This window comes from Pseudomassariella vexata, assembly GCF_002105095.1.
Source record: "Pseudomassariella vexata strain CBS 129021 chromosome Unknown BCR38scaffold_6, whole genome shotgun sequence".
Classification (NCBI taxonomy): domain Eukaryota; kingdom Fungi; phylum Ascomycota; class Sordariomycetes; order Amphisphaeriales; family Pseudomassariaceae; genus Pseudomassariella; species Pseudomassariella vexata.
The window spans coordinates 2,536,320-2,549,579 of NW_024467961.1; the positions used below are offsets into that span (position 1 = coordinate 2,536,320).

General features: G+C 52.3%; 5 protein-coding genes across 5 annotated transcripts; 2 read left to right on the top strand and 3 right to left on the bottom strand.

Annotated features, from left to right (window-relative positions):
- Positions 1-33: 33 nt before the first annotated feature.
- Positions 34-2,433, bottom strand: BCR38DRAFT_432949 (Ribokinase-like protein). Its single transcript, XM_040860219.1, has 2 exons — positions 1,854-2,433; positions 34-1,579 (listed from the first exon to the last, which is right to left on the bottom strand). Exons 1-2 carry the CDS (start codon positions 1,945-1,947, stop codon positions 426-428), a joined length of 1,248 nt encoding a protein of 415 aa, XP_040716648.1. The 5' UTR covers positions 1,948-2,433; the 3' UTR covers positions 34-425.
- A 6-nt stretch (positions 2,434-2,439) lies between these two features.
- BCR38DRAFT_198627 (adenylate cyclase associated N terminal-domain-containing protein) lies at positions 2,440-5,020 on the top strand. The gene is made up of 2 exons (XM_040854080.1): positions 2,440-4,112; positions 4,170-5,020. Exons 1-2 carry the CDS (start codon positions 2,928-2,930, stop codon positions 4,611-4,613), a joined length of 1,629 nt encoding a protein of 542 aa, XP_040716649.1. The 5' UTR covers positions 2,440-2,927; the 3' UTR covers positions 4,614-5,020.
- A 214-nt stretch (positions 5,021-5,234) lies between these two features.
- BCR38DRAFT_484913 (carnitine O-acetyltransferase) lies at positions 5,235-7,206 on the bottom strand (the record flags this gene model as incomplete). Its single annotated transcript, XM_040863807.1, has 3 exons — positions 5,235-5,361; positions 5,432-7,094; positions 7,164-7,206. 3 exons carry the CDS (start codon positions 7,204-7,206, stop codon positions 5,235-5,237), a joined length of 1,833 nt encoding a protein of 610 aa, XP_040716650.1.
- Positions 7,207-9,114: 1,908 nt separating this feature from the next.
- On the top strand, positions 9,115-10,512 carry BCR38DRAFT_484914 (uncharacterized protein; the record flags this gene model as incomplete). Its single annotated transcript, XM_040863808.1, has 6 exons — positions 9,115-9,209; positions 9,275-9,335; positions 9,638-9,660; positions 9,718-9,787; positions 9,848-10,120; positions 10,168-10,512. The coding sequence occupies 6 exons, from the start codon at positions 9,115-9,117 to the stop codon at positions 10,510-10,512; spliced, it is 867 nt and encodes a 288-aa protein (XP_040716651.1).
- Positions 10,513-11,656: 1,144 nt separating this feature from the next.
- Positions 11,657-13,122, bottom strand: BCR38DRAFT_432954 (calcineurin-like phosphoesterase). The gene has a single exon (XM_040860220.1). The coding sequence runs from the start codon at positions 12,862-12,864 to the stop codon at positions 11,878-11,880; it is 987 nt and encodes a 328-aa protein (XP_040716652.1). The 5' UTR covers positions 12,865-13,122; the 3' UTR covers positions 11,657-11,877.
- Positions 13,123-13,260: the final 138 nt, after the last annotated feature.

The following is a 13,260-nucleotide window of genomic DNA, read 5'->3' on the forward strand; positions in this document are numbered from 1 at the left end:
GAGCCCACAATCACAGTTCTCCACTAAAGTGCTTACCGTGCAAACTGCAGCTCAACTTCAATACCCAGTACCTTCGAAATGATCCATTCTCATCGCTGCCATGTAGCAAGTCAAGTGGGAAACTTTGACAATATTGTAATTGTGCCATGGCTGGATTAATGGACTAAAAGAATCATCCTGAATGATAAAAAGGCCAAAAAACAGCATGTCTGCGCAAATTATAATCTCAGTAAGGGAAAATAGCAACACTAGAGCGCCGTCAGACTCTCATCATGCCCGAGTATACTGCACATCTGAGTGCATAAGTCCCTGATCAAGCCGTTCAAAACCCTCTATGCCGTATCCAGACTCTTGTCAACCCCTTCTATAACCGAACCGTAACCGTTTTAGCTCCTGGTAAGAAAGGATGCAGGTACCCTAGCAGTTTACGCCGGGATCGTATCCAAGCGCGCCTTGAACTCTTCGAACCTGTCATCAACGCAGATACCGTTCCAAGTTTCCTTTCCTTCCTCGTCTTTCCCCAGCGTAGGCGTGCCCACTTGCTCAATCGCAAAGCTAGCCGCAACACTTCCCCACGCGGCGGCCGTCTCCAGGGCTTCCCCCCTCGCAAGAGCAACCGCAAACCCCCCGAGGAATGTGTTGCCACCTCCAGTAGGATCGACGACCTTTTCTTTCTCGATGTGGTACGCCGGTATCCAGCGCTCAACTCCGGGATCGACCTCAATTTCCTCTTCTACCACCATACCATCACGATCCTGGAGTAGACCGGCAAATAGAGCCTCCATGTCGGTGTCATGTTGCAATCCGCCATGCATCAAGGCCGACGGCTTTTTCCGTTTTTCTAACGAGCCCCCCTTTCTCTTGCGGCCGCCGTTGCGCGCTATGTAGCACCCTTTCTCTCCAGCTCGTACGACCAAGGCGAAGGACTGTAGCGGCATAGATCCAAGAAGCTGCTCGCATGAGCGTTCAACTGCGGCAGTGCTAATCTCGCCCGTCTCTGGGTCGAGACCGGTATCGCCCATGAAGCCAGCTAATTCGTTGTGATTCGGGCTGCAAATATCGATTAGGGGAAGTGTGTTGGTGCAATTAAGCAACTCATCCGGCACACAAAGGTCCGGAACTGGCTCCCAAATGAAGATAGGCTTGGGGAGTCCACTGCCGTCGGGGGTGGCCAGCCCGGATCGCCGTTCCTTGATCTCCATGACAAGTTGCCGGCATCTGGACGGAGAACATATGAGATGAAACGACCTCGAGGCTAACAACGAGGGCGTGAGGTCTTCGGCCGTAAGTCGCTTCTTTGGTGTCATATACTTAAAGGCGCGGTTTTGATGCTCATCGTAGCCATTCCAGCCCCGGGTTGTTAGCCGTTCCGGAGTACGCCGGATCAGGGGCGATGTTTCCCAAGTGTCAATCAGCTCCGTCAGCGCCGGCGGGAAGTCGGAGCCTTGATCGATGATCCACCCTACCGAAGTGGAGAGCGGCGGGGGCGAAAAGAGCCTGGCGCCGAGAGCCGAGTAAGTCCCTGCACCTCCGAGGATGTCCTTTACCGGCGGCGTTGGAGGCAGATACTCGATGTCATCTTGGACGTGTTAGTGAATATCGATGGCTCGATGAGATGACCAAAGGTGGGTGAATGGAGGCATTGGAGGACCCTTTCACAACAGCATCGTAAATGGAATTGAATGCAAGATATCAGACCTCCATGAAAAGCGACTGAAAAACTTAGATGGCATCTCACTTGAGTGTTTCCTTGGATCCATAGGTAGCTTTGCTATCCGCTGTATGGTTCTGGTCCATGATCATCGGGGTAAAATAGGTCATTTCGGCAGGAGATGTAAGGTGTCGAGCCATACCAATTATGAACATGCCCAAAGTCACGAAATCGAGACTCTGGTGCTTGAGTGCCTTATCCTCGCCGTCCGGCTTGAGCTGGTTTTGACCATCCATGATAGCTGTCAAGTGGATGACTTGGACGATTACCCAGCCGTCATGTATGTAGGCTTTTGGGCGTTGAGACACCCGGGCCGATGTGAAGATGTACTGTTTTGATGGTAAAAACGGGCCCAACAAGCTGCTGTTTTGAAGAATGAATGTCGCAAGAAGCTTGGATCTCCAAATCGTCTCAGGACGCACACGTAGTGCACCAACGTCGTACGACGTCAGATGAGGCTACAGGTGCAGATACAAGCAGAAGCCCAGCTAGCGATTGAGGATTGATGCAATTGAATTCGAAAAGCAATCGACTTTGTATACCGTCACTACGCAGCACCTAGTTAGCCTGTGGCAATATTGATGAGCGGCAGTTACATACTATGTACTGTTGACTCGGTGCAAGGGCATTCTGTGACCGATCAGAATGCTGCAAGGATTACTTGCATTTGAAGTTGGCAGGGGTTAGGGGATAAACGGGCCCGAGTTTTGCCGTTGTCAAGGGCCTTGGGGCTCTTGTTTTAGGCATCTTCAAAGGAAGCTCTGACATCTGAGCATTGGATTTGTAGATGCAGGGGTCTCGCAACTCGAGGACCGTTGGTGGGAATTGAGTGTTCAAGAAAATCCTCGCAAATTCATGCTCCGTTCAGCACTTGATTTCTGAAGGCAACAAGGTCGTCATCTAGTTTTGAAAAGCTTCATCGTTAGGCATCCATTATTTGGTTCCATAGATATAGAAGTCGTGCTTACCATCGAGACCGACACCCAGTGGCTCCATTTCCCGCGAGTTACACGTCACTGCAACCACCTCCTGAACAACTCAGCCTCCCACCTGCTCCATCACAGCTTTACGACGGAGAGGCACTCGGCCGGCCTGCGACTGCCAAAATGGCAACCAACAATATGCATAACCTAACTACGCTCATCAAGCGGTACGCTCCACCCAAGACCTTCTCATCGCTATATCCCAGCCCTTAGACTTTACCTCGATCCCATACATGCGCGCCGCAATGCCCGTCGTTCTACGGTCCCAAGGATGTGAAGAGTGGTTCGCTAAAATAAATGCCAGGCTGGAAGCTGCTACGACTCGATTGGAAGACATCGCCTCGTCAACCATCGAGCTCCCCCAAGCCGTGCCCGTTCTGGCGCAAACCATTGCTTCGGCCTCAACCTCAGGCAGCCCAGCACCGCCCCCACCCGTCTCAGCTCCGGAACCGCCCACGCCGCAGCCGATACCCCAGGAGGACCTCCCCGAATCAATTGAGAGGTTCGACGAATTTATAGAGCAATCGGTCGTCAAATATGTCAAGGCAAGCAACAAGCTGGGCGGCCTGGTTGCCGAGCAGGCCGTCAAGGTGCTCGAGGGCTTCAAGCAGCAACGCAGGTTCTTGCTTATTTCCACCAAAGCCAAGAAGCCCAACCTGGCGGGCGCCGAGATGGCTACTTATCAGGACCTACTCAAGCCCATCAACGAAGCACTCATGGCCGTGAATAACATCAAGGAGTCGAATCGCGGATCGCCTGTGTTTGGTCAGTTGAGTGCCGTCGCCGAGGGAATCATGGTTCTCGCGTGGGTTACGGTGGACAACCGCCCGTACAAGCATGTTGAGGAGTCGCTCGGCTCGGCGCAATTCTTCGGCAACAGAGTGCTGAAGGAGCACAAGGACAAGGACCCCGATACGGTTGATTGGATCAAGGCTTTCTACCAGGTTTTCCAAGACCTCACACAGTACGTGAAGGAAGAGTTCCCGAGCGGCATTCCCTGGAATCCCAAGGGTGAGCCTGCTGCGGCGGTGGCAAAAACGGTAGCGGCGTCAGGTGCTGCAGCTCTACCACCACCAGCACTTCCTGCTGCTGGAGGCGCGCCGCCTCCACCTCCGCCTCCGGGCCCGCCGCCGGTCCTTCAGATCAAGGAACAGAAGGAAGAGACTACTTCCACATCTGGCTTAGGCTCGGTATTCAGTGAGTTGAACAAGGGAGCCGACGTGACGAAGGGATTGCGGAAAGTGGACAGGTCCCAGATGACACATAAGAACCCCTCTCTACGAGCTTCGTCTACCGTTCCAGATCACGACGGCTCGGCTCGTGGCAAGAGCCCGGCTCCCGGAAAGAAGCCCAAGCCCGAAAGCATGCGGATTAAGAAGCCGCCGAAGAAGGAACTGGATGGCAATAAATGGACAATTGTGGGCATATTCACCCGTCTCTCCCCCGTCTTGTCAACACGACTAACCCTGGAGCAGGAAAATTACGAAAAGCACGCTGAACCCATTGAAATTGAAGCCACCATTTCACAATCGATCCTCATCTCCAAATGCAATCATACGACCATCATCATCAAGGGCAAGGCTAACGCGGTGACAATCGAGAACACGCAGCGCCTGTCTCTTGTCGTCGATAGCCTTGTTTCCACCGTTGACGTGGTCAAATCCGCCAACTTCGCCCTCCAGATCATGGGCGCTGTCCCGACCATTATGCTGGACCAACTCGACGGCGCTACCGTGTACCTGAGCAAGGAGAGCATGGCAACGCGTCTCTACTCCAGCAAGAGCGCCGGCATCAACCTCAACGTCATCGCGAACGGCGACGAGGATTACAAGGAGTTGCCGCTACCGGGCCAGTTCTGCACTTACTTTGACGAGAAGAAGGGCGAGCTGGTCAACGAGATTGTTGAGCACGCAGGCTGAACCACTTCTCAATCTCAACTAGACTCTTAGGTGCTGAATTGTACGTCATGTGCAGCGCTTGTGGAACTTGGGCGAAGAATTCGGAGGGTTGGATCAAGTACGTTACGTGTAGAACCAACAGGAGTAGGGGCTAGGTTGGGGATGGGAGGTTGCTTGTAGGTTCAGGAGGCCAGCATAGCAGCGCTTTCGCGCCGGACTTGACTTTTTTACTCTTCAACTCATCAACACCACCATTGTATTGTGTAGACAGCATTTACAATATCGCATTCCTACCCCACTCAGTCTAATTTTGCTAGATTGAAATTCAAGAGTGATACAAGTAACCAATTGACCATGCGTGGACTTGTCGAGGTTTCTTTTATTGAGTTTTATGCAGCTAGTTGGTCTAACTTATTCCCGCCAACTCCGTTTCTCATGCTAGTTTGAGCGAACGAACATAAAAAATCTAAGTATCTTAAGACTCTTATGATAGAAAGACGGTAGAGGCAAGACAAGATGCATATCTAGTGTACAGGAGACTGAGTGCTGGGCTTAAATGAAAAAAAAAACCGGTCAAGTCTGTGTTATTGCAAGGGCCTGATTGTGTCGAAAAGTGCTTGCTGGCTAGGGAGCACCTCGTCTTTACAATTTCGCCTTCGGAGTCTCCAAGGTCTGTGACATGAGGTCGCGGATATCCCCCGCGGCCTCGTTCAGATAGTAGCTCATCTTCTGGCTACCGAGACCCTTGGAGACGATGTTGAAGTTGATGCTGTGGACTTAGTTAGTTTCGTTTCTCCTGATCAATGCTTCGCCCTTATTTCGTTCATCCAAACACTTACCTGTTCTCATTAATCATGTACGCAATGCCGAAGCCAGCATCGATGACCTGGCTCCAGCCGTACCCGTTGAAGAACTCGGAGCTCAGTTGGCTCGTCGACAGGTACCAACTGCTGCTGTAACCGAAGGCCGGGTCCTTGTAGATGGCGGGGAGCTCCTCGCCGGGTTCGAGTAGCTTCTTAAGGCCGAAGAGGTGGCGGTCAACGCCCTTGCCCTCCGAGGCGGCGCCAATGTACTCAATGTGCGAGGTGACGGCCTTGCGGAAAAGGTCAATGCAGTCCTTCTCCTCGGCGGCTGGGTCGTTCATGGCGTTGCAAAAGGCCACGCTGTCGTCCGATACAGAACGGCACGTCTCGGTCCGACCAAGCTGGAAGCGACGGGTGGCGGCCGACTCATATGTGGGACGGTTCTTGCCGTACATTTTGTAGTAGGCTAGCTGGATGATCATCTGCACGTATGCGTCGGGAGAGCACTTGAATTTCTTGATCAGACCCTTGCCGTAGCCCTGATAGGCCTGTACAGCGAGCTCGTGCTGGCCAATGACATCGTTGAAGTCTTTTACTGCGCGGTCAATCTCTGACTGCACCTCCTTGGTGATCTCAAAATCGACAGCCACGGGGTCAGGCAGGTTGGAGCGCTTGGAGGGGTTACTAAAGTCGAGCTTGTTGTTGAAGATCTGATCGTTCACGTAGTCGTTGAGGCGGTGGGTAGGCGTACCGTCCATCATGCTATGCTCGCCCATGAAGCCCGAGGTACCGTTGTCGTTCACGATAAACTGTAGGGGTTTGTCGTACCAGCGGTTCTGGCCGTCGCCATGCCAGTACTGGTGTGCGCGTTCTTCTAAGGTCACTGGGGCCGCATCGTCTAGACATACTACGAAGGATGCCGACTCGATGGCCTCGAGCGCGGCTTTGTTCTTCGGCGAGGCGTTGACCAATATTTCACGCGCATCAGTCCACACATCGCGGTTCTCCGATGTGAGCGCTCCAACTGAAGGCACCCGCTTAGCCAAATCGTAGACCTTTGCGAATTGTGCCTCGAGCTCCGTGGTGTTTAGTTGCTGACCGTTGATTTCGTGCGTGATCTTGAAGAATTGGTTCTTGCGGATGGCAACAAGGTGCTTGTGCGTCTGGTAGTCGAACTTGACCGGGTAGTCGGCGGGCTTGGCTGCGACACGACTGGCATTGAACATCCACTTGTAGCTGTCCATGCAGATGGGCAGCTTCTTCATGTATTCGGGCTCGAGCGTGCCGCTGTCGACTTGCTTCTTGAATTCCAGCGCAGCTGTTGAAATAGCCGCTGCCCTCTTGGCCGGATTCCGCCGGCGGCGGTCATCGCGGTGCGAGTAAAAATAACTGACATAGGGAACGACGGGGTCTCGGTAAGATAGGTAGGCGGCCTCGTTCCACCAGTCATAAATCCAGTTCTTGATTTTGGCGTCCTCGCGTCTTGCGACCAGCTTCTCTTGCAGCTTGCGACCCACGCCACCGGGCTTAATGAAGTCTTCGACGGCCTTCTTGCTTGCGGCCAGCTCGACCGGGCTTAGCAAGGGGTTGAGTGACTTCACATAGCGGGCGGCCGTCTCTTCGAGCGTCGGTACAGGTAGTTTCGGCAGCGATGCTTGGAACCTAAGCATTGGACCTTTGGATTTGTCTTCCGCATAGCCTGCGCAATATTCTTGTAAGTTATTGTATGCAGACTGTGTTGGGGTAATTAGCAAGTCGTGTCACATACCAGCTGGCAAAGAGCTGTTGCCCCTTCTCGCGGCCGGTGCCATAACTAGTATGCTTCTGTTCTGCAGTAGAACATATCGTCAGTTTGCGTTGCGTTGCATTTGCGGTCTGAGGTGTAGTGTATCCGGTATTGAGGATACATAATATACTAATACAGCGAATCCGCACATGGAACAAGGGCGCAACTCACTTTGGGAAGCTGGATGGGTCTTATTACCGCAGGTCGAAGTGCCGTAGCTTGAGCCCGACTCTTTGCCAAATATGTCAACATCCCAATGGCTGCGAAAGGAAAACTGCTGGTATATTATTTTCAATGTTGGAAGGGTCGGTATGACGGCGTCGGCAGGGGCTTCTGACAATCCAGTTGGCAAGAACCGATGTGGGTAACCGAACCCCGTCCCGTCTCTTTCACGAGCCTAGGTATTTCTGACTAGTGTCCCTGGTCCAGGATCGTTTCAGCGCTCCGTTATATCGCTAGTGATGTGCCGGTCGTCGTACTACAGAATTGTCGCGTGCTGAATCGTTGCTGGCCAGGATCATGTGTCTTAAAGCCGGCATACCCGTCGTACAAAATGTGGGATCATGGGGTCGATCGAGGTCAATTTGGGGAAAGATTCGGCAGGACGTCCGGCGTCCTTTCTTGCCGCATCCGCACTGGACCGAGCTCAAACCCGTCTAGCCGAGGTAAAATAACCATACATTTTTAGCCACGACCAAATGACGCTCAGGGATGGAGGATGCATTGCGACGGTGGCAAAGGGATCTAGCCAGCCTCTTGGCAAGTCAGGTTCCAGACACTGGGTTCGTCCCGGCGAAGTTTGCTCGAAGATTGGAGGACAAGCCACAGCTGAAAGCATGCATATCAAGCCACACCTCACATGTACTTTCACATGTCAGGGTTCTGGTTCCCTCATTCAATTCTCACGATCTCAATCAACTGAAAAGAATGTGCGGTCGGAGGAGCGGAGAAGGCACAGAGTGGCTCCAACTCCATTTCTCATAACCTATGGTAATTCGCAAGAATACTTCTCGCTCTGCCGGTTGCGTCAATTGTGAAGGCCACACTACTTGGATGAATTCGAGTTCAGTGACTTGTGACTTTGACGATTCCACAAGTTGAAGTATGCTGGCCTTGAACGTACAGTGCCAAATCGACCAGGCGTGTGACTTGAGTAAACACGCAAGACGACTCTCATAGATGATTGAGTTATTCTCGTCATTTCGCTTGCGAGACAATCTACAGAGCTGACAGCAAGCCACTTGTCCCTGAAAGTAGTCTTTCTAAACTGTCATCGAGGCAGATGCTCACTGTTGTTTTTAGAAATGGGAACACGCGAGGCCACAACCTGCATGGCATCAAGCAACGAGATTAATTATTCTGAAACCTTATGCGTGCAGCAACTACATGATGATCTAAGGAGTATCTGAGATGTATCCGTTCGTCTCAAGCGCTTGCTTGAGATAGTAGCAATATCCCTACCTCGACATATTAGTGGCTGTTGGAATCGGTATCAACTTGAAAATGGCAGCACCTCAGAAAGTCACGGCTTAGACACGGTTTCCCTCCCTTGATCACGAAATATTCAAGCTTGCCGCGAGACGGACATGTCTGATTGTCATGGCTGCCAATGTCTCGGTCATGTAAACGTGCCGCCGCAAAGCAACAGCTGGCAACTTGAAGTCTAATTTGCATTCTTCACCTGGGCCATGATGACGAGTTTGGGGATTCTGCACAGAAGTTGCTTTAAATACTGGGGCTGTCTCGAACCTCGAGGTAGTTTTCCTTCGATTTGATCTCTTAAGCTGCCTCTTGCGATCTCAGCCCAGTCACCTTTTTCTCGACTCTTCGAGTTTCGTCTCTCGCTTTTTGAGGCCTTGTTTCTTCTATTCAACAATTCAGAACACCTCTTCCATGCCAGTTTCTCTCCTCGTTTGCACTTTGTGTTGCCATTATGACATACTCTCTTTCCACGCATTATACGGACCAGGGACTCCTCGATGGGTTCAGCTTCTTTACCAGGAGGGACCTGAGTCATGGATTTGTCGAGTAAGTCGGGTATGATATATATATCACACGGTATGACATGTGGCGAGGCACTCACGACAGTTTAGCTACCAAAGTCGAGCCAACGCGGAGGCTCAAGGGCTTGTGTCCGTTGACGAGTACAACCGGGTTAGACTTGGAGTTGACACAGTCAACCATTATACTGTCGACGATATCAGACGACAGAGTGTCAGGCTGACGAACTATGCAGGCTTCACTCATGGCCTGTTCATAGCGGACTTTGCCCACATGCCAGCTTCTACATGCGGTACCTGGCCTGATTGTGAGTCGTCGTCATTTGGTCATCGACTTGAAGCACAATATAGTCTAACATGGGTTACAGTTTGGGCGTTTAACAACAATGAAAATGGCGCCGAATGGCCGTTGGGGGGGGGGAAATAGACATTATCGAAGGTGCTAACACAGCCAAGAAGAATTTGTTTTCTGCGCACACGTGAGTCCAACAAGCTCGAATGGCAGCGAGACACGTCGCTAATACCATGAGTAACAGTCTCTCAGGGTGTACAGCTCCAAGTTCCGTGTTTAGTGGAGAACAAGGCCCAACGAACTGTGGACCTGGTGTAAGTTCCTGCAGTATTTATTCATGGTTAGGACGTCAACTAAACTGATACTTATTTCAGAATAACAATGCAGGGTGCAACTATGCATCCCTGGGGAACGACTCGTCGTATGGCGATGCCTTCAACGTCGAGGGTGGCGGCGTTTATGCGTTAGAGTGGAACTCGGACGGCCTGAAAATATGGCACTTCACTCGATCCAAGCTCCCGGGTGACATCGTCTTTGCGCCCATCATTCACCCTGACCCGTCTAGCTGGGGTCCTCCTCAAGCCTTTTTCGGCGGGTCTTCTTGCGATACTGACTCTTTCTTCAACATGAGTCTGGTCATCAACATTGTAAGCGAGGTTCACTCTTTGGAAATGGATGACTGATGCCTGGATAGAACCTATGTGGCGATTACGCCGCTAATGTATGGGGCGTCACGGACAAGTGCAATGAACTCGCCCCTGGTTGTGAGGAATGGGTGGCGGGACACCCCGAGGCTCTCCTTGGAGCCTACTGGAATGTCAACTATATTGACGTGTACCAAAAGGTGGACACAACAAATCCAGCCCCCTTCCCAAACACAACCATTTCCCCGACTGCCACCGGGATTTCGTCTGCAATGCCCCTGAACACATCAGCTCCAGCCCCTACCAACACCCGGGTCGTCACCCCTCACTACATTGACGACGACCCCCATCCCGGCCGAGTCCGGCGGCGGGCTAAGCGGTCCAGCCACCATTGAGGGGTTCACTCTCCTTGGCTGCTTTGGCTCCAGCTCGGGCTAGCAATCCTTCTCTTCCGTGGCTGATCTTTCCACCAAGGATAATGAGGCGTGTGCAGCTAGCTGCGAAGGGCGCAAGTATACCGGTGTCTATTATTCGTTGGTAACCTGTTTCATATATCAACTCATGTTATCCCGAAGTACTAACTTAGCACATGCTACTGCGCCGATACCCCTGCTCTGGAGACCCCGGTGAAGTATGCGGGGGCCTCCTCCATGCGGGAGTGGGTTTCGGCCCCAGCACGGGTACGGGTATGATTCTGGGCATTGACGTGGGCGGTTTCACCAACTCTACCACAAACACAACCATTCTGGCGCGTCACTCCATCCATCGCCGTGCCGCCACGTCCAACATCCTTCTGACCCTCCACGGAAACCTGGCCGCCGAACCCGCTCCCCCTGGAGCCCCAGGCATGGGCGGCTAAGGCCGGGTCAGGGACCCGATCTCAACCGTGATTTACACCACCGTCATCCCTGTTGCCACGGCTACCGCGTACTGCAACACAACAGCAGCCGGTTTTGATCTTACAATTGTCCCACCGTCCGAGCCGCGCCGGCCGTCATGGTGAATGCTACGGCCGAGCCCGAAGAGCCCGACGTCGTGACTGCCGTCACGGTGAAGACCGTGGTGCCGTGAGCAACCTGGCTTTGACGAACTGGACTGCTGTCATGGCCGTGAGCGCGGCGATGGTTGCTGATTTCGCTGAGATAAAGCTGCCGGTCGAGGCGAGCGCCACGGGATTAGGGGTTAGTAGCAAAATAGGGCATGGTCTTTTAGCTTAGCATGGGATTTTTGCGGTTATGGTGGATTTGTAAGTTAGATTTTGAAGCAACGAAAAGGGTAGATGGGGGAATTGGTTTTTTTGTGGAGGGAGGTCTTGTCTTGTTCTTTTTTTGCCGATTGATAAACGAGGTGATGGGCGGTGGTATATGAGAGTTCCCTTATTGTCGGCCTCGAATCTGTTTAGAGATCAAGTGATCGCAGGTTTCTTGCATTTGTAGATGAGCATATAAAATTTCGTATGGCGATCACCATTTCAACCTATTTTTCAAATCGTTACGTGTGGGCCTGTTCACAGATGGCGGTATACTGAGATGTTCTTGTAGCTTATGTTCCTTTTCAGTGTTATGATTCTCTGCTCCAAGATGAGCTATCAAGAATGAAATTTTACCCTTTCTGACTGAATACCTCGAAGCAGGCCACTGATGATGCCTAACTGTCCTAAGAAAGAAGTCGCCTCGTATTGGCATCGTACAATATTGCCACACACAACATCCATTCTCCTTCTACTTGTCATACCAATGCTTCTATCGGCTCCTCCTCAGTTATATCTCTATAGTGAAGGGCTTCTCCGTTGTCAGCCTACCCGTCGTCCCCTTCTGGCAGCCAGCATTGATCATTATGCTTCCACTTGACCCGCCACCAAGCATGATATAGTCCCACATAATAGCGATGAGTCCGTAGACCAGGACTTTGACAGCATCGATCCAGCCACGATTCGGCAGCACGTCACGAATCAGGCCCTGCTTCTTGCGCGACATTACACTCTCGTACGATTTCTGGCAATCATCCCAAAACACCGGCTGCATACCTCGCGCCGAGTGCACATGCCCAAAAACGTGCACCTTGGGCCTGACCCGCCAAATCTCGTTGAGCAGTCCCGAACATCCGAGCCCTAGATCGAGGTGATGCCTTGGAGGACCATGCGTCACGAGGACATCCGTGTCATTGGGAATCAAGTTAGCCCAGGGGTGCTCCTGGCGCACATACTGGAAGGCAAAGCTAGCACCTCCGCACTTAGGGACGTCCGGCGCGCCGTAGATAACTAGCCGCCTTCCACCGTGGAAGTTCAGCGTCACCGCTTTGCGCGCGAGGTAATGCACGCCTGAGTCTTTCAACCTGACCCGTTGGTTTCCCAGTACGTCCTCTTCGCGTCGGGAGTTGCGATCGAACCAGCTGTCGTGGTTACCGCAGACAACAACCTTGTACTGGTGTGGTAGCGAGGCCAGCCAGTTGATCTGCCTTTGGATGTCGGCGGCGCGACCCTCGTTGGTGAGGTCGCCGGCGTGGATAAGTACGTCGCCTTCTGGCACGTTCTGGACGATTTCATCGTGGGTGTCTGAGAGAAAGACGATCTTGATGGGTGGGCGACCATTTTTAGGCGGTTTGACGGGGTTACCGCGGAGCCACAGGATGATGAGATAAATACGCAGGACGAGGGCTTGGAATGGCGAGTCGAGGACCTCGTCCAGAAGTGTTGGTGTATCCCATATCATTCGGCGTCGAAGGCCGAGCTTGGTGAGGAGCCCCATCCTAGCAGTTGATGCACGATGACGTTGCGGATGAGAGCTACTGAGTGGTGGGAGTTTCTGCGTGCAATAGAGGAGCTGAAGTAAGAGCTTCAGATGTAGCAGAGGAAAATTGGTGCAATTGACATTTAAGGCAGTTTAATACTGAACCAGTCTGTTCCAATCATCTGAAGTTCCCATCAATTGAAGTCCATTTTGTTGACTGTTGGAGATTCGTCCCTTCCTCAACTGCCACAACCTTGGGCCTTGGGAAGTTGCAGAGGACAGGGGGGCCCAGAGAGTAAGCACGGCCCGTCAACCTCACCAAAGCGGCAACCGTAGATTATCTTCAATGGGGTGTTGAGCGATCGCGGATAGCTTCACCACAGTCAAATATCAACTTGGTTATTCCAGATTCGT

What these genes read in the sequence shown, in the direction of transcription:
- BCR38DRAFT_432949 (XM_040860219.1), bottom strand. Translation starts at nt 1,947, where the DNA reads ATGGATGGTCAAAACCAGCTCAAGCCGGACGGCGAGGATAAGGCACTC. An exon ending in TTTGGGCATGTTCATAATTG is followed by an intron (nt 1,580 to 1,853) that starts GTATGGCTCGAC and finishes AACACGTCCAAG; the next exon opens with ATGACATCGAGTATCTGCCT.
- BCR38DRAFT_198627 (XM_040854080.1), top strand. Translation starts at nt 2,928, where the DNA reads ATGCGCGCCGCAATGCCCGTCGTTCTACGGTCCCAAGGATGTGAAGAG. An exon ending in ATGGCAATAAATGGACAATT is followed by an intron (nt 4,113 to 4,169) that starts GTGGGCATATTC and finishes ACCCTGGAGCAG; the next exon opens with GAAAATTACGAAAAGCACGC.
- BCR38DRAFT_432954 (XM_040860220.1), bottom strand. Translation starts at nt 12,864, where the DNA reads ATGGGGCTCCTCACCAAGCTCGGCCTTCGACGCCGAATGATATGGGAT.